The sequence below is a fragment of the Mirounga leonina genome, unplaced genomic scaffold, assembly GCF_011800145.1.
Source record: "Mirounga leonina isolate KUSES-001 unplaced genomic scaffold, KU_Mleo_1.0 Mir_170, whole genome shotgun sequence".
NCBI lineage: Eukaryota > Metazoa > Chordata > Mammalia > Carnivora > Phocidae > Mirounga > Mirounga leonina.
In genome coordinates, this window is record NW_023270433.1 from 11,882,458 (window position 1) to 11,902,745 (window position 20,288).

The 20,288-nt window shown below is 38.7% G+C and overlaps 1 protein-coding gene across 5 annotated transcripts in view; it reads left to right on the top strand.

The window, feature by feature from the left end:
• RC3H2 (ring finger and CCCH-type domains 2) overlaps positions 1-10,198 on the top strand; it is a 50,895-nt gene extending 40,697 nt beyond the window's left edge. For 3 of the 5 annotated variants that reach the window (XM_035015864.1, XM_035015867.1, XM_035015865.1), the window contains 8 exons: positions 1,845-1,991; positions 2,321-2,534; positions 2,996-3,080; positions 3,347-3,428; positions 3,511-3,645; positions 3,897-4,004; positions 4,101-4,249; positions 4,886-10,198. In XM_035015864.1, coding sequence (XP_034871755.1) covers positions 1,845-1,991; positions 2,321-2,534; positions 2,996-3,080; positions 3,347-3,428; positions 3,511-3,645; positions 3,897-4,004; positions 4,101-4,249; positions 4,886-5,081 — 1,116 coding nt within the window. In that variant the 3' untranslated portion in view covers positions 5,082-10,198. The remainder of the gene's footprint in view (positions 1-1,844; positions 1,992-2,320; positions 2,535-2,995; positions 3,081-3,346; positions 3,429-3,510; positions 3,646-3,896; positions 4,005-4,100; positions 4,250-4,885) is intronic. The other 2 variants (XM_035015866.1, XM_035015868.1) reach the window with 2 other exon arrangements.
• The last annotated feature ends 10,090 nt before the right edge of the window (positions 10,199-20,288 follow it).

Sequence of the window (20,288 nt, forward strand, 5' to 3'; positions counted from 1 at the left end):
TCTATTTTTTTTTAGGAATCTTACTCAGAGAAATTAAGTAATTTGCCCAGGTAGTAAATCTGGCAGAGGCATTTCTTCCCTACTTCACAAAAGGTGCAGAAATGCCTACTGTTTTATTTGTGCAGTTTTCTGTCACCGTTAACTGTTGTTCTTGTTACAAAACCAAGTTTTTGTACTAGGATCATTTCAGTGTGCCCTGTGCCCTGTTGTTTTCAGTACTTTCATATGTAGAACAAACTTTTTTTTTTTTTTTTACTTCCTCTAGTTTGGTTTATTTCCCATTCCTACAGGCTTTAATATAAAAAACTTCTTAAAATCTTATGAAAAATTTCAAACACATAAAAAGTAGAGAGAATAGTATATAATAAACCCCATGTACCCATCACCCCTAATTATCTGCTTAGCCAGTCTTGTTTCATTTGTACAACCCCTCTTCCCTCTGTATTATTTTGAAGTAATCCTAGACATATACTTTCATCCATAAGTAGTTCAATAAACCATTGAATTTTTAAACCAGGTCCAAATTTCTCATCAAACTTAGACTTCTTTAGGGCACCTGGATGGCTTGGTTGGTTAAGCATTCAGCTCAGGTCATGATCTCAAGGTTCTGGGGTCGAGCCCCTTGTTGGGCTTCCTGCTCAGTGGGGAATCTGTCTCTCCCTCTGTCCTTTCCCCAACTTGTTCTGTCTCTCAAGTAAATAAATTTAAAAAAAATCTTTACAAAAAAAAACCTTAGACTTCTTCAAAGCAGCTAAACATCTTGACAACAGTGTAATATGAGTTGCCACTTACTTGATACAAAAATGTATTTACATTTTTTTATACTTTACTGTAAGAAATAAGTATTTCCCTGGGGAGCCTGGCTGGCTCAGCCGGTAGAGCATATGACTCTTGATCTTAGGGTCATGAGTTCAAGCCCCGCACTGGGTGTAGAGATTACGTTAAAAAAAAAAAAAATTATTTCCCTGACACTCAGCTCAGCTGTTTGCTAGCAATATGACTTCGTATAAGTAATTTAACCTTTTTGGCCTTGGCTTTCTGTATCTGTACAATCAGTAAACTAGATTTAATGATTATTACAACTTTAATATTCTGATCCTATAATAATTTTGACAGTCCCTTTAAAATTTGTCCACTTTCTCTTCTAGTTCCAGAAAGCTGCCTTTGAGTGTTGTTTTTTTTTTTTTTTTTAATCCTGCGTGGTTTATCCGTTATATTCCCATAGGTTTTTTTTTTTTAAGATTTTTTAATTTATTTATTTGACAGAGAGAGACAGCAAGAGAGGGAACACAAGCAGGGGGAGTGGGAAAGGGAGAAGCAGACTTCCCGCCAAGCAGGGAGCCCGATGCGGGGCTTGATTCCAAGACCCCGGGATCACGACCCAAGCCGAAGGCAGACACTTAACGACTGAACCACCCAGGCGCCCCTATTCCCGCAGTCTCATGTTGGTCTTTTCTCAAGAGAATGATAAACTACCACTATGGACTGTGGTGTGTGTATGTGTTTTCTTTTGTTTTTTTTCATTTTTTGGAGTACCTTGTCCATATTTGAGGCATGCTGTAAATATTTGTTGATTGGTTTTGATGGTATCGGTCAGGGGTTTCTTATGAGTACTGAAAGAACAAAGTAAAAACAGAAGTCATTCTATTTTGTATTAATGAATAATATAAATACAAAGAATATAGATACTACTTGTTACTAATGACAGTTTTTTATATTAATTATGGAAGGTTTAACTGTTCAATATGAAGTCCTGTATATTCTATAATTGTTACTTTGTATTAGTTAACAAGTTTGTAAGTTTGATTTGTACTAATTGACTATGCCTTTTTTTTTTTAATCAGTTCTCTGAGAGCGTGAGTGGTACAAAATTTGAAGAAGATCATCTTTCTCATTATTCTCCCTGGTCTTGTGGCACCATAGGCTCCTGTATAAATGCCATCGATTCAGAGCCCAGAGATGTAATTGCTAATTCAAATGCTGTATTAATGGTATGATTTGGGGGGGCGGGGGGATATCATGCATGTTGACTGAAGTTTTAGAGTGATTGAATGCTTTCGTCTTCATATTGTTGCTATATAACTCCTCTGTAAGCAGCAGAGTTATATTTAGGTAAGTCTGAAATAAATTGCATTTGATGTTTAAATTATTTGAGCATAGTTCGGTGGTTTAAAATAGATGTTGGATTACCATTGAGATCTATAGCTAGTGTTAAATTTACCAGAAAACTTAATTACATGTCTTTTGAAAGCATTAATCTGTACTACTAGCTGAAGTAATTGCCAGCAATCCCTTTATTGATTTTCTTTGGTTTATGCAGGACCTGGACAGTGGAGATGTTAAGAGAAGAGTGCATTTATTTGAAACCCAGAGAAGGACAAAAGAAGAAGACCCAATAATTCCATTTAGTGATGGACCTATCATCTCAAAATGGGGTGCAATTTCCAGATCTTCACGTACAGGTTACCATACCACGGATCCTGTCCAGGCCACTGCTTCCCAAGGAAGTGCCACTAAGCCTATCAGTGTATCAGGTAATCCCCCTTAACTAATACTGATATGTTCTAACACTGCTTTTTAATCTTCATTTTGTGAGGTACAGAACATTTCCCTCCATTAATAATCCCAGAAAACTCAGAATTACATGGTTTAGCCAGAAGAACATGGCTGGTTAGATAAAATAGAGATCTTTTCTTAAAAATATATGTTCACAGGGCACCTGGATGGCTCAGTTGGTTAAGCGACTGCCTTCAGCTCAGGTCATGATCCTGGAGTCCCAAGATCAAGTCCCGCATCGGGCTCCCTCCTCAGCGGGGAGCCTGCTTCTCCCTCTCTCTCTGCCCCTCCCCCTGCTCATGCTCTCTCTCCCATTCTGTCTCTCAAATAAATAAATAAAATCTTTAAAAAAAAAATATATATATATATATATATATGTTCACATTTATATACTGATTTTTCACTTTTGTGATCATTATTTTTTTCTGCATTTCTATAGATTATGTTCCTTATGTCAATGCTGTTGATTCAAGGTGGAGTTCATACGGTAACGAGGCCACATCATCAGCACACTATATTGAACGGTAATGTTACTCTTAATTCTCTTGGATTCTCTATTCTCAGACTGTACGTTATCCTCAGAGTATAGATCCTACCCCCCAATTATTCATGAAGTATGCTTTATGATTTTAGCTATATAACAAATTTCTGAAAAAAATTTACATTTGGAATGACAACTGAAACTTTCAGGGTTGATACATTACTGAAAACACATATGGTATATGGCCATTACTGCTTTAGGTGCTTCCTGATTTCACTTTTATAAATGTAAACATGTTTCTCTTTAAAGGGACAGATTCATTGTTACCGATTTATCCGGTCATCGAAAGCATTCCAGTACTGGAGACCTTTTGAGCATTGAACTTCAGCAGGTAGGCTCTGTGTTGCTCAGCTTTGAATTCTTTAAAAATGGCAGTTAGAAGCTAACTTTCCTTTTTTTTTCCTTTCCTGTAGGCCAAGAGTAACTCATTGCTTCTTCAGAGGGAGGCCAATGCTCTGGCCATGCAACAGAAGTGGAATTCCCTGGATGAAGGCCGTCACCTTAGCTTAAATCTTCTAAGCAAGGAAATTGAACTGAGAAATGGAGAGGTAAAACTTCTCCCAGCTTCATGCTTAATGTATTTGCTGGTTGCTGTTGTGTTGGTTTCTGCCATTACTTAGTGCATGTTAGTGTGCCTTTTTATGGTGGATGATTGCTTTTAAAACTCTGAATAGAAATAAAATTGTAGTACCAGATTTCTTATATAATTCTTTATTTCAATCATTGGGATTCCCATTTTAATCTAAAAGGGAAACCCCAGCTTCCACAGGTATAAAATCAGCATTTTTCTTAATTACAGAGTGATTATACAGAAGATGCAAGCGATACTAAGCCTGATAGGGATATTGAGTTAGAGCTTTCGGCACTTGATACTGATGAACCTGATGGACAAGGTGAACAAATTGAAGTAAGTACTACAATTAGTATTTAGGAGGCTTTATTCCATTGGAAATGAAAGTATAAAGTGCTTTCATAGTGAAGGATTAACATTTTATTTTCTTAGGAGATCCTGGACATACAGCTTGGTATCAGTCCTCAAAATGATCAATTGCTGAATGGAACAGCAGTGGAAAATGGGCATCCGGTCCAGCAGCACCAAAAGGAGCCACTGGAGCAGAAGAGACAGAGTTTAGGTGAAGACCATGTGATTCTGTGAGTGTTAGACAGATAATTCCTAACCAGTGGACATAGGCTCTGAATATTTAAAGAGAAATAGATGCAGTGTTAAATGCATTTTTGGCTTTATCCTGTAAGGGGAAGACCCTGTGTAATAGGACAATGATTGGGTCAGTCTGGATTTTTAGGAAAGAAGAGGTAAATTTGAACAAACAAAGTAGCCCACTTAAGTCACCTGAAACTTGCTTTTTGTTGGGATGAAAGTTTGTCCTCATGCTCCAGCATCAGGTTATACTTCTCAGTCTGGTAGGCAGATTTCTAGATGGCAAAATGGAGAATTAAAACCTAGATGTAGGGTTTCCCTTTTTAATAAATTCATGTTAAGATATTCTTGGATTTAATATTGCCATTTTATATAATTACTGCCAAAAATATGGGTTAGTCTTGAACTTGATAGTTTGTTGGCCTTAAATTAACCAGTACTTTAATTTTTTTAATACGATTTTTGGAAAATGGAACTTTTTTAGTGAGTGCTGATACTTTTTAGTGATAAAGACATGCTTTTGCTAGGGGCTCTTAAGGTTGTTACAACTTGTATTAAGCATGTGTGGTTATTCTTTAAAGTTTTCACTTAAAGCTAATTTGTTTTCAATGTCATTTATTTTCTCCCAGGGAGGAGCAAAAAACAATTCTGCCGGTAACTTCTTGCTTTAGCCAGCCACTCCCAGTGTCCATTAGCAATGCAAGTTGCCTCCCCATCACCACGTCTGTCAGTGTTGGCAACCTCATTCTGAAAACTCATGTTATGTCTGAAGATAAAAACGACTTTTTAAAACCTGTTGCAAATGGGAAGATGGTTAACAGCTGAAAGGAGGTTCATCTTTCAAATTTGTGACCATACCATGGAAGCATTTACACTAGCTTTTTATATATATAATATATATTATATAATGTATATTTTTTTTAAAAAAAGATATTACTGGGGGCATCCATTTCCTGTGGACTCTTTGATACTCAAGCCCTCTTGCATTAGCATTATGAAAAAAAAAAGAAAATTTACTTTACTAGGGTAACACGTTCACTTTCCAGAGGTGATTGGAATTTGGACATTTAACTTAAGCTTCAAGCAGCTTTTTATGAGTTTGTAGCAATCCGGTGCAGTAACTGAGCCATTTCCTATTTTAAATGGCTTCTATAGAAAATTAACAACTCAGTTATTAAACTAGCAGGATCCTACAATGATACATCTAGTGAAAGTAGACTTAATTAACTTATTTATTTCTATTTTATGTTTTGCTGAGAGAAATTTCCATCTCATTCCAGCTGCTTTATTTATCTTTTTCATGGGATTTTGCATGGATTTTTTTTCTTTTTCTTTCTTTTCCTTCTTTCTTCCTTTCTTTCTTTCTTTTACTTTGAAGAGTGGAGTTAGATGTTCTTACCATAGAATTTTACAGGGTTATATACTAGCTTTCTTTACTGCATTATATGTAGGAGTGTGGTGCAGTGCTTTTATCTGTAGCATTGAAATTTTTTTTAATTTTCCATTTTTCAAGAATAGTTTCTGCTTTGTTAATATTTATACACAGGCTACTTGTTGAAGTAAGTAATTAAATATATAACCAAGTGCCTAAGTCTTTCAGCTGATGTACTAGATATTAAATTCTCCTAAGTTATGCAGAATCGTTTTTACAATTTTGATAAATTATGCACTAATGTAATGGCAGTTTTTTAAAATGCAGATTTAAGCCTGTACATTATTGAATCTGATGACTTGGCAAAAGAATCAGGTGCTTTCAGCTTTCTTGAGAAAACCCTGTATGTAGCGTTTGCACTGACTAACAAGATGGTATTGCTGGTTTTTTGTTTTTGTTTTTGTTTTTTAATTTAAACTAATTAATTTGGATGTTCATTGCAATATCTTGGTTAAATATTGTTTATTGTTACTTCACGTTGGGGTTTAATTTTCCTTGTTTTCTGACTGTTAGGTTGATAAGACTATGAACCATGTAATAATAGAACATTGGCTAACCTTTATTCATACTTAGAAACATGAATAATTTCTGCCCTGCTAAATGTGACTGAAAAGTGTTTGGACCTGGCATCTGGAAGTATGCAGTATGTTCAACCAGCCATGCCCCAGATTTGTGGGAGGTATTTTACTGAAACCTAAATTTCAGTCAACATTTGGAAACAAAAGCTGGGCATTCCTTTCTGGTGATCTTACCTATAGTTTGTCTCTTTGTTTTCCCCCCGGTTTCTTTGAGATTAGTTTGACTTTTATTATTATTTTTTTAATTAACTTCTGTGAAGTTGTTTACTCTGAAAATTGTACTGGAATATTTTAAGCCAAGCTGATCTTTCACCAGGTGTACTGTATGTAAGGGCTTTTCCTGCTAGCAAGATGCTTAAACAGGATCATGTTATTGGTCGTCTGAGCTATTTAGTTGTTTTACAAAACCACAGCATTGTATCAGATAAGATTTTGATAAAAAGTTTTGTGCACATTTCCAGGGGCGGGAGGGTTGACATTTCCCTGAAATTTCTTGATCAGAATGAGTAAATACTGGTGTTTGATACCTGTCTTAATGAACATGCTCATAAGGTGACTGATAAGTTGTAAATATACCTGAGAAACAAAGGGGTAGTTTTGATATTCTGGTGTCAGTATGGAAGATCTTACACATTTATTTAATATTCAGATGTATGAAGATGTTTGTTTGTAGCCTAACAGCACAGTAGCCTTGACTTCGTTTCCTTCGGTTAGTACTGTACCTTTTTGCCATGGCCAGTGCTCCCTCTCCCTACAAAACATTTTATTTATTTCACTCTGTAACCTGAAATGAATAGGAACAAGAGTTTTAAACCATGTTACATTAACTTATTTCTGACATTATAAATTAGCCTAGGATATTACAGGAACATGATTGTTATATAATTTATATCAGAACCCTTCTATAAATATGCGCTTATTACATTTAAAATGCTTCCAATGTACTTTATTTGCTGTTTGTATTTCCAAAAAGGATATGCAAACCAGTATGTCTATTTCATGGATATTTAAATAGTGAGATCTTCCATGTTGAAGGTAATGTATTTTTTTTTAAGATTTTAAAATTGCTATTTTGTTACAAAATAGAGACCTATTAACAGTTTGAGAGCTCCTTATGTGCCCTCAGGGAAAGAACCCTCTGTGCAACAGAACTACGCAAAACATCTTCAGCACGTTCTGAGGGTGAATATATACTACATAAATTGATCTTGTGTATTTAACCTTATCTTTTTAATTTTAAAATTGAAATTTTGAAACTTGGTTGTGCTCTGCTGGAGGGGTTTGGGATAAACTGCTTAGGTGTTTGCCTACTTGTCCAGTGAAATTACATTTGCATCAGTGTATGTATATACCTGCCAGGTATGTCTCAGAACATTTATATTAAAATAATGCTTGTCTTGCAGCAGGTGATCCCATAAAACAGTAACTCCCTGTTCTTAAAAACTTACTCTCGTTCTCACTAACAACATAGGAATTGTTTCTGTGTTGGGATTATTCTGTATTGCATCCTTTATCTGTGTAGTGACCATCTTCTGTTTCTCATGGTGGGTTTCACATAAGGAAAGACATTGGTTCTCTGCCCCTTTAGAAGAAAGAGCAATTTTTCTGATCCTTCTTCAAAAAGTTACTCCCTGATGTCATGGAGGAAAAAATATATATATAAATCAGACCGAGGATGTGACTTTTTAAAATTGGGTGCATTCCTTGTCATTTGACCCTTTTACCAACATGTTGTGATGTACATATGTTTGAAATCAGTACATAAGGCAATAGGAGAGGAAAGGTGTAATGCTGGTAATTAAACTGCATATGGTGCCTGTGGTCTAATTAGGAAAAAGTGGTCTGAGGTCTGGAAAGTGGGAAAATGGTGGGGCATTTGTTTTACTTTTTGTGTTTTTGTTTTTCCATTTCTGAGTCCCACTCTGAAGGCCGTGTGCCTCATTCAGGTTCTGTGAATGTAGCCTCAGTAGTTCTCTTTTGTAGTGTCCAGTTCATTTTCTAAAGCCTGAGAAAGTGATGTATGTATTTTGTCTAGTTGGTACCTGAGCAGAGCAGATTCCCTTGCCTTTCCTGCCATGACTTCCTTTCGGTACCATCTGATAAGCCAGCGTCATGCGTGGAGTTTGTGTGTTAGAATTTTCAAGAGAAGGTAGTACTTCACTGGGTCAGTGCACTGATTTTTTTCCTAGTAGTTATTTACTCTCACAGGAGAATAAAAGAAACCTCACCTCCTATATGAGAACTGAAATATCCCATTTGTATGGATCTAGTCACTTTCACTCAAATTTCAAGTTGATTCAAAGTATATAAAGCACATCCCAATTTTACATGCTGCCTTGAGAAAATCACAGGATGCACAGCAATTTCTAGGAATTTAAAATGGGATCATTTAAACATTTGAAAACATTGTTCTAAAAACCATCTAGCTTGCTCTTGCATCTTAGATGTTAAAGCCCATGTTGTTTGGTTGACGGGTGGAATTGTAATGATCAGGTTCAGCATGTGATTTTAACTTTGAATCTGAATATTTCTTCCCTAGCCTCTCTGTGTCGTTTTCTGAGCAGACTGTCACCAGTATTGGTAACTGAGCAGTTAAAGGGAAAAGTTGCGTTGCAACTATGTATTAGTTTCCTGGGAGAACTTTCCTTGTGTTTTAGTGATTGAAGAGTATTGATGGGATCACTTACTGTAACTCCTTCATAAGAACCCCTTCTGCAAGCAGAACACAAATGAACGTGCTCAAGGAGTATCCCATTTTCTGGATAAATTGAATACATTTGCTAGTTATTCCTTCATACTAGCAGTTTCTTTGTATCCCTTTGCTGGCAAGGGAATACAAGGAGTCAAGGCGACTGATGAGAACAGCCCACATTTGAGTGGAGTCTTATTTCTACTCCAAGAGCAGTTATCTCCCCAAATCCGAAATTGGCAACTTTTTTCTTTTTTTAAATAAAATTTTAAAAATATCCTCAAACCAGTGGAACATAGACACTGGCTGCACTTAGTACTGCCAAAAGCCAAGGTCATTTGCATATACTCCATCAATCTGTCGAGAATTAGGCCTCACTTTATAACCCAAGGCATGGAAGTGCATGCATTCTCTTAGCTGGGCAAACAATTATACTGTAGTTGTGATACAACACACGTGGCTTCTATTTGTACTGCACATACCCACTGTACAGCCACTGGGAGTGTCGTGGTTAGCTTGCAGCAACTGCTGTCTGCATTTATACTGTTCATTGCATATTCTTTTCCCTGGAAGTGAAAGAGAAATGTTTTTCTTGTTGCATTGATTACATTTTATAAATTTGCTTAGCTGGAAAGTTTGGGAAAAGAGGCCTGTTTGTCAATTGTACAACCGATTGTGAAGCTCTAGTGTGAATATTTTTACGTCTGTATTAGACATTTTCTTTGCAAATCTATTGTTCGATTGAAATGTAAATGAAATTAAAGATGGTGTACACCCATCATGTAAAAAGCAGGCACCATCTCTAAGATGGATTTAATGCTCATTTTTAAGGCATATACTCAGCTTCTATTTAAAACTATAATTTAAAATAATTCTGTACAATGAAATGGGGAATATATATGGGAATAAATTCTATTCCATTTATTTCAATTTGAATTCCAAATTGTAATGTTTCCCTTTGTGCTATAGGAATAGGATTAAATGGGGGAAGGCTAGGATTTATAAGGCCTGTATATGGGGGGAGGGCAGAGATGGAACAATGAGGGTTGTGATGATAGTGAATAGCAAAGAGTGAATTCTGTGTGTTTTTGCTGTAGCACTGAAGTGAAGAGATATTAGCTTTGGCTGTTCACAGAATAGAGCATCATGATTTTCAGTGTTTGAGAGAAAATTGATGGAAAAAGTTTGCAGTACTTGACATGTATTTGCATGCACAAAATAAAATTATTTGTCCACCTTAAAAGTTGTTTTAGTGTCAATATTAAGTTCATGGTGCATTTTAGTTATATTGATATCCTTGGTATACTTCTTGGCTTAAATAAGCTACCAGGATAATCCTTGAGATTTAAATAATCACCTGCCTTGGGGCACGTGGCTGGCTTAGTCAGTAGAGCATGGGACTCTTGATCTTGGGGTTGTGAATTCGAGTCCCACATGGGGGGTGGGTTGTACTTAAAAACTTTTTTTTTAAAGATTTATTTATTATTTGAGAGGGAGGGGCAGAGGGAGAGAATCTCAAACAGACTCCCTACTGAGTGTGGAGATCCATGCGGGGCTCAGTCTCACAACCCATGAGATCATGACCTGAGTCGAAACCAAGAGTCAGGTGCTTAACCGACTAAGCCACCCAGGCACCCCTAAAATTAAAAATCTTTAAAATAAATAAATGTAATAAATAATCACCTACGTCATGCATACATGCCTGGGAAGGATCTGAAAGAATGAATAGATCAGGGAGGTTGAAATATTTTGTAATCCAGTCAGTCAATTCAATTATTCAAATACAGATAAAGTACTTTCTATATGGCAGATGAGGACATAGATAATACTAGCAGATCACAATCTAGGGGAGGAATGAAATAGGACAAATTCATAAATAACTAATGTGTCATAGAAGTACAGAGACACTTCTGTGGAACCTCAGAATATGAACAGATAATGGCCTGAGTGGATTGAAACACCATTTTCACTGGGCCCTGACTAGTTGTACTCGCTCACTCAGCTGATACATTTTAAGCCCCAGTGTGTGCTGGTCATTAAGGTTAAAGGTCAATAAAAGACGAACTCTTCCTCTGGAAGTTCTTAGTGTGGAAACTGGGAAAGACAAATCTGAATCAGCAGCTGAGGGGAGCTATGTTCTAATGTAGGCTGTATGGAAACTTGAGAAGGGACACTATGGGGTAGTGGTGGTGAGCCAGGGGAGATGCTTCTTTGAGAAATGATCCCTGCCTGGCTAGACTTTGTAGGCTGAATAATATGTCACCAGGTAGAGAGAGGGGAACACCTACTCTACCTTCACAACAATCCACTCTGTATCTTAACAGTCCTTCACTGTAGATCTTATGATCCCTATTTTGTATCTGAGATGTTAAGTAACTTACCCAAGACCTCCTGGCTAGAAAGTAGTGGAGTCCGAATTCAGGACTCAAGTCTGTTCTACCTCCCGAAGGTAGTGATTGATGGTGGGGGTTGGAACTGTTTTAGCTGTATTACAGTGGAAGGAGTGTTTAAGGAATAGCTTAACTAACTCTTAGAGCACTTACCATATTCCAGACACAGTTCCAAGCACTATAAGGTATATTAAAATCTAGGACCATTTACTGTCACCGTTTTACAGGTGAGAAAACCAAGGTAGACACCTTAGCAAATTTGCCTGAATTTACATGGCTGGATGAGGTAGGTAGGGATCTCTATGAAGGACATTGAATATCATAATAAAAAGACTTAGGGAGTCTTGGAAGTTAGATGATCTGAACAATCTGGGGTTTAAGAAAGATCACTTTGGTGGTAGAGTGAGGTGAAGCTGGAGATAGACCACCAGCAGGGAAGCCAGGTCAGCAGTCTAGGTAAGAAGTGTTCGGAGCATGGCCCAGCAGGGATGGAGGGAGAGAGAGGTGGATCTGAGAAGCAGGAGAGAGCAATTGACAGGATTTGTTGTAGAGAGAAGATACTAGAAATCTACACATTACAGTGGATCAGATTTGGCTTAGAGTCCCAGACCTCATTGCTGAGAAGAGAGCCGTATTTGTGAGACGTGTAATATTGTGTAAGCCCTGGAGTGACAACATAGATCAGGAAGAAGAGGAAGAACCAGGGATAGTGGATCCAAGCAAAGGAGAGGAAACTTAAGGAAATGAAAGTCCAGGAAGATTTTATCTCCTCTATTGTACCTATTGGAGTAATGAGCGTGCACCGTAACAAAGAGGACGGTAAAAACCTTAATTGAAAGCTCCACAGTGCAGTGGTTCCAAACTTACTTGCATGGTGCAATCACCTGGGCATCTTTTAAAAATCCCAAAGCCCAGAACATAACCCCAGACGGATTAAATCACAATCTCTGGGGGTGGCACCAAGGCATCTGTACCTGTAAAGCTCCCCGAGTGCTTCCAAGGTGCAAAAAATTGGGGAACCACTGCTGTAATGAATGAAAATGGATTTGGGACCTGTCTTAGCCGAGGTATTAAATAACATCCGTTAGCAAATGTTCAGGCCCGTGTGGTTCTCGGAGACATTCAGCAGATATCTTTATGAGAATCTACTACGTAAGGCCTAAAGGATACAGGAGTGAGCTAGTCCCTAACTTCATGAAACTTACATTACAGTTGGAGGCATAGACAAAAAACAAATGAAAGGTGAATTTAGATCATGAGGAGTAATACAACCAGAATGAATATAATACAACCAGCTGATGAGATATTGTAAGGTGGGAGTGGTAATTCTCAGGACTGTGGACAGTTTTAGGCAGAGCAGGCAGCCCAACATCCCTGTCTGGATCCCTGATAAACATCTCAAACTTAACATGTCAAAGACGGAGTGTCTGGGATTCCTCCACTCCCCAAACTGCACCTCCAGTCTCTCCCCCGCCCCCCTGTTTCAGTTACTTCCCCCTAGATCACTGTCCCTCCCACTTAGTCCAGCAACAAATCCTGCCAGTTCTACCTTCAAAATATATTCAGAATTTGACCCCTTCTCACCACCTAGGTCTGAGCCACAATTATCTGTCACGTGAATTAGCCTGAATGGCCTCCTGTTCTCTCTGCTTCTGCCCTTGCCTCCCTTCAAGCAGCTAGAGTGATCCCTTTAAACTGTGAAGTCTGATCATTTCACTCCTGTGCTCAAAACCCTTCAAATGCATCATCATCAGAGTGAAAGCCAAAGCCGCTTCTCTGGTTTTTTGCTATGGCCGCACTGGCCACTTAGGTGCTCACCACGCCAGGCGTGCTTCCATCATAGGGCTTTTCTGCTTGTTAAGGATAAAGCCTTCCCCCACCCTCACTGGATATCTTCATGATGAGATATTCCTTTTCTTAAGGTCTTTACTCAAAAGTCAACCTCAGTGAAAACTGGATGGAGAGCCATGGCAGGGGATGGGGTACCTATTTAAACTAGATATTTTAACCCAAGAGACTGGGTGAGTTCAACTGGGTTTTTTTTTTTTCTTTTAAACTTTATATTCTGAAGTAATTATAGGTTCACAGGAAGTTACAAAAATACTAGAGGACCCATGCACCCTTCACACAGTTTCCCCAATGATAGCATCTTTCATAACAGTACAATAGCAAAACCAGGGAATTGACATTTCTAACAATCCCCATACTTTATTCAGATGTTATCAGCTTCACATGCACTCATTTGCATGTATGTGTGTGTGTGTGTAACTCTTAGCGCACAGATTTGTGGAACCACCACTACTCCCAAGATAACAGAACTGAAAAAAAAAAAAAGGTAACAATGTTCGCTCAATGATCCCTCATGCTACCCCTTTACATTCATATCCATTCCCCTCCCTTATCTTCATTCATCCCTAAGGTCTGGCAACCACTGATCTGTCTCTATCTCTATAACTTTGTCATTTTGAGCATATTGTATAAATGAAATTATACAGGATGTAACCTTTTGAGATCGGCTTTTTTCACTCAGCCTAATTCCCTTGAGATCCAACCAAACTGTCACATGTATTAATAGTTTGTTCCTTCTTATTGCTGAGTAGTAAATGTACCACTTTGTTTAAACATTCACCCGTTGAAGAACATTTGGGTTGTTTCAAATTTTTGACTATTATAAATAAAGCTGCTATGAACATTTGTATACATATTTTTGTGTGGACATACGTTTTTTGTTTCTCGTATTTTTTTGAGCAAATAAATTGGTGTACTTGGGCTACCTCTGAAAGAAATGGATAAATTGGACTTAGGTAGTCTTAAAAATGGACAAATTCCTTCAAAGTACAATTTACCAAAACAGATACAAAATCAAAAGGAAAATTGGAATAACTCTTGCATTAGTTATCTATCGTCACCTGACAAATTACCCCCAAACCTAGTGGCTTAACGTAACAGCATCTATTATCTCACAGTTTCTGTGGGTCAGGAATCTGCGTGTGACTTCAATGGGTCCTGTGCTTCCGGTCTCACAGGTGTTGGCTGGGGCCTCAGTTATCTCCCTGCTCACCTGGGGAAGTGTCTGCTCCCAAGCCTACTTCCTGGATTGTTGGCAGGATTCAGTTCCTCTCCAGCAGTTGGAATGAGGGCCTCAGTTTCTCGTTGAAGGCTGCCCTCAGTTCCTTGCCACTTGAGCCCCTCACAATCAATATGGTAGTTTGGCTCATCCAAGCGGCAAACAGGAGGAGCCTGAGATGGGGGAGGGGAGGGTGGGGACTGGCGGAGGGGGGGTGGGGGGGTGGAGAGGGGATGGGTAGAGAGGTGGGGAGCAGGGCGCTGTAAAGAACTCACAGTCTTTTGTAACCTGATCTTGGAAGCACCATCCCATCTCTTTTGTCATTATTACTTAGAAGCGTCATTTGGTCCAGACCACAGTCAGGAACTGATATAGCTCCGCAAGACCTCCACCTCCTGTTATTCATGCTCTGTGTAATCCCCTTCCCCTACGTGTGGACTAGACCTAGTGACCTCTTGATCTCTAGACAGGAGACAGAAACCGTACAGGGCAAGTTTAATACAAAGAATTATTAAGATTTAATAAATGAATGAATGTTAAAAGGAAATTCCATATGGAACCCTATGGCTTAGAGGAATCCATATGGTACCCTACCTAAGGAAGGACATACTTGGAAAGAGGCCCCCTTACCAAGACTGTGGTACGGACCTCAGTGCAGAAGGTGAAGTTCAGCCCACCACACAGCAGGGAAGTCTGCTGATGTGCCCAGGCTGGAACTGGTTGCTGGCCAGCAGAAAGCAAGTCTCTGGACCACAGGTGAGCTACACAGGAACCCATGGAGGTAATGGGCACCAGTGCAGACAGGAAACCTTCAGGTGACAATGTAGACAGCAGGTCTTGAGGGCACCAATTTTCATGTTGACAAGCCCACGGGAAAATTATTGCTAGACCAACCAAGGTTACATACGTATAAAAAGTACAATACATCATATCCAAATTGGGTTTATCTCAGGAATGTAAAGTTAGTTTAGCATAGGAAAGTCAATCAGTGTAATCCACCATATTAACAGAATAAAGGTTACATCTGTTATAAGGTCTCAAAAATTAGCGGAGCTCCATTCTGATTGGCTTATAGAGATTAAAAATATATATGAAATAAGAAAAACTCAAATACTTCTAAAAAAGAGGAAATTTGGCTCCATACACTTAAGTGTAAGAAAAAATGTTACTAAAGCTACGAAAGCAAAGAGGTTTTCTGATTTTTCTCAAATCCCTTAATCAAAACTCTAAAAAGAAATGTAATTGCTCCTTAAAGACAACCCAACATCTAAAGAAAATTTCAGTTAACAAAATTAAAGCCCTCACTAAAGATAACACTTTTAAAACTTAAAGAGAAATGTATCTAAATATTATATAAGGAAGTATTACTGATTTTATATTTATTAATACAAGAAGAAAAGGCTGTTTAATTTCTTAATAAGAAAGACATTGAATTGCCACAGACTGGCTCCATACCCCCAAAAAAGAGGGAAGGAAGGGAAGGGGGGGAGGAGAGTGGAGAGAGAAAAGAAAGAGAAAGGAAAGAAAAAGACTAGTTATTCCAAACAGTGCTCATACTGCTTAATGTCACCCCAAACTGTCTCTAGACCTTTAATACTTCTATAAGAAAAATCCCAGTCGTTTAAGCATCTGACTTTGGCTCAGGTCATGATCTCAGGGTCCTGGGATGGAGCCCCACCTCTAGCGCCCCGCTGTGGGGCTCTGCACTCACCAGGGAGTCTGCTTGTCCCTCCTCCCTCTTCCTCTACCCACCCCCATTGCGTGCTCGCGCGCTCATGAATGAATGAATGAATGAATAAATAAATAAATAAATAAATAAATAAATAGAATCCAAGTGAAATGCCTCGGTGGCAGAGCTGATTAAGCCTCCAACTCTTTTTTTTTTAATTTTTTTATTCTTATGTTAATCCCCATACATTACAACATTAGTTTTAGATGAAGTGTTCCATGATTCATTGTTTGTGCACAACACCCAGTGCTCCATGCAGAATGTGCCCTCCTCAATACCCACCACCAGGCTAACCCATCCTCCCACCCCGCTCCCCTCTAGAACCCTGTTTGTTTTTCAGAGTCCATCGTCTCTCATGGTTCGTCTACCCCTCCGATTTCCCCCGCTTCATTCTTCCCCTCCCGCTACCTTCTTCTTCTTTTTTTTTTTCTTAACATATATTGCATTATTTCAGAGGTACAGATCTGAGATTCAACAGTCTTGCACAATTCACAGCGCTTACCAGAGCACATACCCTCCCCAGTGTCTATCACCCAGTACCCCCATCCCTCCCACCCCACCCCCCACTCCAACAACACTCAGTTTGTTTCCTGCGATTAAGAATTCCTCATATCAGTGAGATCATATGATACATGTCTTTCTCTGTTTGACTTATTTCACTCAACATAATACCCTCCAGTTCCATCCACGTCGTTGCAAATGGCAAGATCTCATTCCTTTTGATGGCTGCATAATATTCCATTGTATATATATACCACATCTTCTTTATCCATTCATCTGTCGATTAAGCCTCCAACTCTTGATTTCCGCTGAGGTCTTGATCTCAAGTTCTTGATCTCAAGGTCATGAGACTGAGGCCCGCCCCTGAGTTGGATTCTGCAATTAGTGCTGAATCTGTTTAAGTTTCTCTCTCCCTCTCCCTCTGCCCCTCCCCACCCCTATGCTTGCTCGCTCCCGCGCTCTCTTTCTCCCCCCTCCCTCTTAAGTAAATAACTAAATCTTAAAAAAAAAAAAAAAATCAAAAAACCAAAAAACCCAAGCGACAGGGACAAATTTGTTCTAAATTTACAAAAATATTGGTGGGAAACACAGTGGAAGACCAAATCCTGTTTTATGTCTAATTATCATCATCTGGAAAAAGTCTAAGGGTAGAAGAAGCCTCGAAACCCATGCCTCAAGGCATTTAAGAATTTTTATGTGAATTTCATTCAGTTACTTCAAAACTTCAAATATGTTTAATAACAGTTTGTAAATCTTTTGGTTGGATCAAGATTTTCCCTTGATAAAAGGTGAATGCTTTAATAGTCACAAAACAGCTATGGATTTTGTCCTCCCGCTAAGAAATACTTTCAGTATGCTCTATGGATCAACAAACAAAAACCTTACAAGTAAAATACTTTAAGAACTATAAACTACTGGGGGTGCCTGGGTGGCTCAGTCGTTAAGCGTCTGCCTTTGACTCAGGTCATGATCCCAGGGTCCTGGGATCGAGCCCCACATCAGGCTCCCTGCTCAGTGGGAAGCCTGCCTCTCCCTCTCCCACTCCCCCTGCTTGTGTTCCTTCTCTCGCTGTGCCTGTCAAATAAAATAAATAAATTAAAAAAAAAAAAAAGAACTATAAACTACTAATGCGAGTACCATTAGACAGAAATGTCATTATCCACACCATCCCCAAATTCTGCTACGCTGAGCAGTCCTGTTGAATATTGTTAGGTAACTAACCCATATATATAGTCACTCCTAACAGATGCAAACTATATTCCCAACAAGGACACCACTAGATATATCCCTCCATCATATACAACCAGGAGAGTGAATATATTAAAAGAGACATCAATGAAAATCAGCCTTAAAACTGTACCAGAAGGGACAATTTCAGGTAGTATTAACTACAAAAAAAAATTATTATTATTATTTTTTTTTTTTTGAGAGAGAGAGAAAGCACAAGCAGGGTGGGGAGGGGCAGAGAGAGAGGGAGAGAGACTCCCAAGCAGGCTCTATGCCTACCCCAGAGCCGGACATGGGGCTGATCCCACAACACTGAGATTATGACCCAATCCATAATCAAGAGTCGGATGCTTAACTGACTGAGCCACCCAGGTACCCCCAAAAATTATTCTTAAACTCTAGAATATACACATACAAAGTTATATATAAAAAGTCTCTCTTCCAGGCCTGACTCGCCTCTATCCCTTGAAGATAACTATTCTATTTCTTACACATTTTTTTTTTTAAAGATTTATTTATTCATTTGAGAGAGCAAGAATGAGAGAGAGTACATGAGAGGGGGGAGAGTCAGAGGGAGAAGCAGGCTCCTCGCTGAGCAGGGAGCCCGATGCGGGACTCGATCCAGGGACTCCAGGATCATGACCTGAGCCGAAGGCAGTTGCTTAACCAACTGAGCCACCCAGGCGTCCTCTTACACATTTTTTAATGCTTTTCTTTATGCAAATATAAGCAAGTAACACTTTTTCGGTTTTTTTTTGTTTTTTTTTTATGCAAAAGGCAGGAAACTAATACATAATGTTCTCCACCACCTTGCTTTTTTTTTTAAACTAAATACTATGTTCATGCAAGTATATTGATAGGATGAACTTCCAGCAGTGGAATTTCTGGGCTAAAAAAATATATTAAATTTTTAAAAGTATTTTTTTATAATTTATTGATACTCTACCATTCAAACAGCAAATATCTAATTAACAAGGTGTTTATATATTTTTTATACTACTGAATATATTGAGCCAGATTTTTCTGAGAACTTTAGCAGGTCATTCGCTGTTCCCTAAGTTCTTTTTTTTTTAATTAACGTATAGTGTATTATTAGTTTCAGATGTAGAGAGTTCAGTGGTTCATCAGTCTTACGTAATACCCAGTGCTCATTATATCACGTGCCCTCCTTAATGTCCATCACCCAGTGACCTCATCCCCACACCCACCTCCCCTCCAGCCACCCTCAGTTTGTTTCCTATGATTAAGAGTGAAGGTATATATTTTTGCATTATTGACCAGTATTTCTCATCTATAAGAGTTGTATCAATTTACACCTCACCAACAATGCATTCCCCACAGTCTTGCTGTGATCAAACTTTCTGATTTTTAACAATCTGAATGGTGGAAAATAGTATCTGAGAGGATTTTTTCTTTTGGCGATGAGAACCAGGAAAGCATAAAAGCAGGCTGTAGAAGGCAAGCTTGAATATGCAGGGGAGACAGGAGGTAATTGCAGGAAGAGTGCTTTACCAAGCTAGAAGAGTGGGACCCACTGCATCAGTGACTCATTTAATAGGTACAGATGCAGGAGGTTGTTGGTACGTTTTGAAGGTGGACACGAGTGTAAGCCTCTTTTGATTGCTTCTGCTTGTTCTTTTTGTTTTGAGGAGTCCTCAGCTCCTGACTGCTTCTGTTTTTCAGGCGAAAAAAAGAACCAAGGTCATAAACTGAGCCAGGAGAGGGGAGAGAGCGTTGAGTATTTGAGAAAAGAGATGTGAATTGCTCCTCTTAGTGAATGGGAGGGTAACCTGCCTAGAGAAACAAGGATCTTTGGATAGCACTGAGGATTACAGCCTTAAATTTAAAGTGAAATTTTTTTATTAAATATTTTATTTATTTATTTGAGAGAGCAAGAGAGCACAAGCAGGGGGAGCTGCAGAGGGAGAGGGAGAAGCAAACAGAGGGAGAGGGAGAAGCAGGCTCCCTGCTACGCAGGGGCTGGATCCCAGGACGCTGGGATCATGACCTGAGCCAAAGGTAAATGTTTAATCAAAGGAGGCACCCAGGCGCCCCCAAAGTGAATTTTGAAGGACAAAGCACCACCAGGGATGAAGAAGATCCTTGCTTCAGGGAGATGTCAGAAAAACAGAACTAAAAGCAAATGCATTCACCTAGCATTCATTTAACAGATATTTATGGGGAATCTGCCTTGCAGAGGCTTTGTTGCTGGGTGCTGGCTTGTCCCTTAAGGCAGATAACAAGCATCCTCCAGTTGGCTGGCTGTTCAACACACAAATCTGATTAAGGTAAGATTATTCACTCTGCAAACAAAAATACAAGTCACCGCAGGATCTCCATAGGATGAATTGTTCTTAAATTTGGGGAGGGGAGTTCTCATTTTAAAAAAATATTTAAATATTTTATTTATTTATTTATT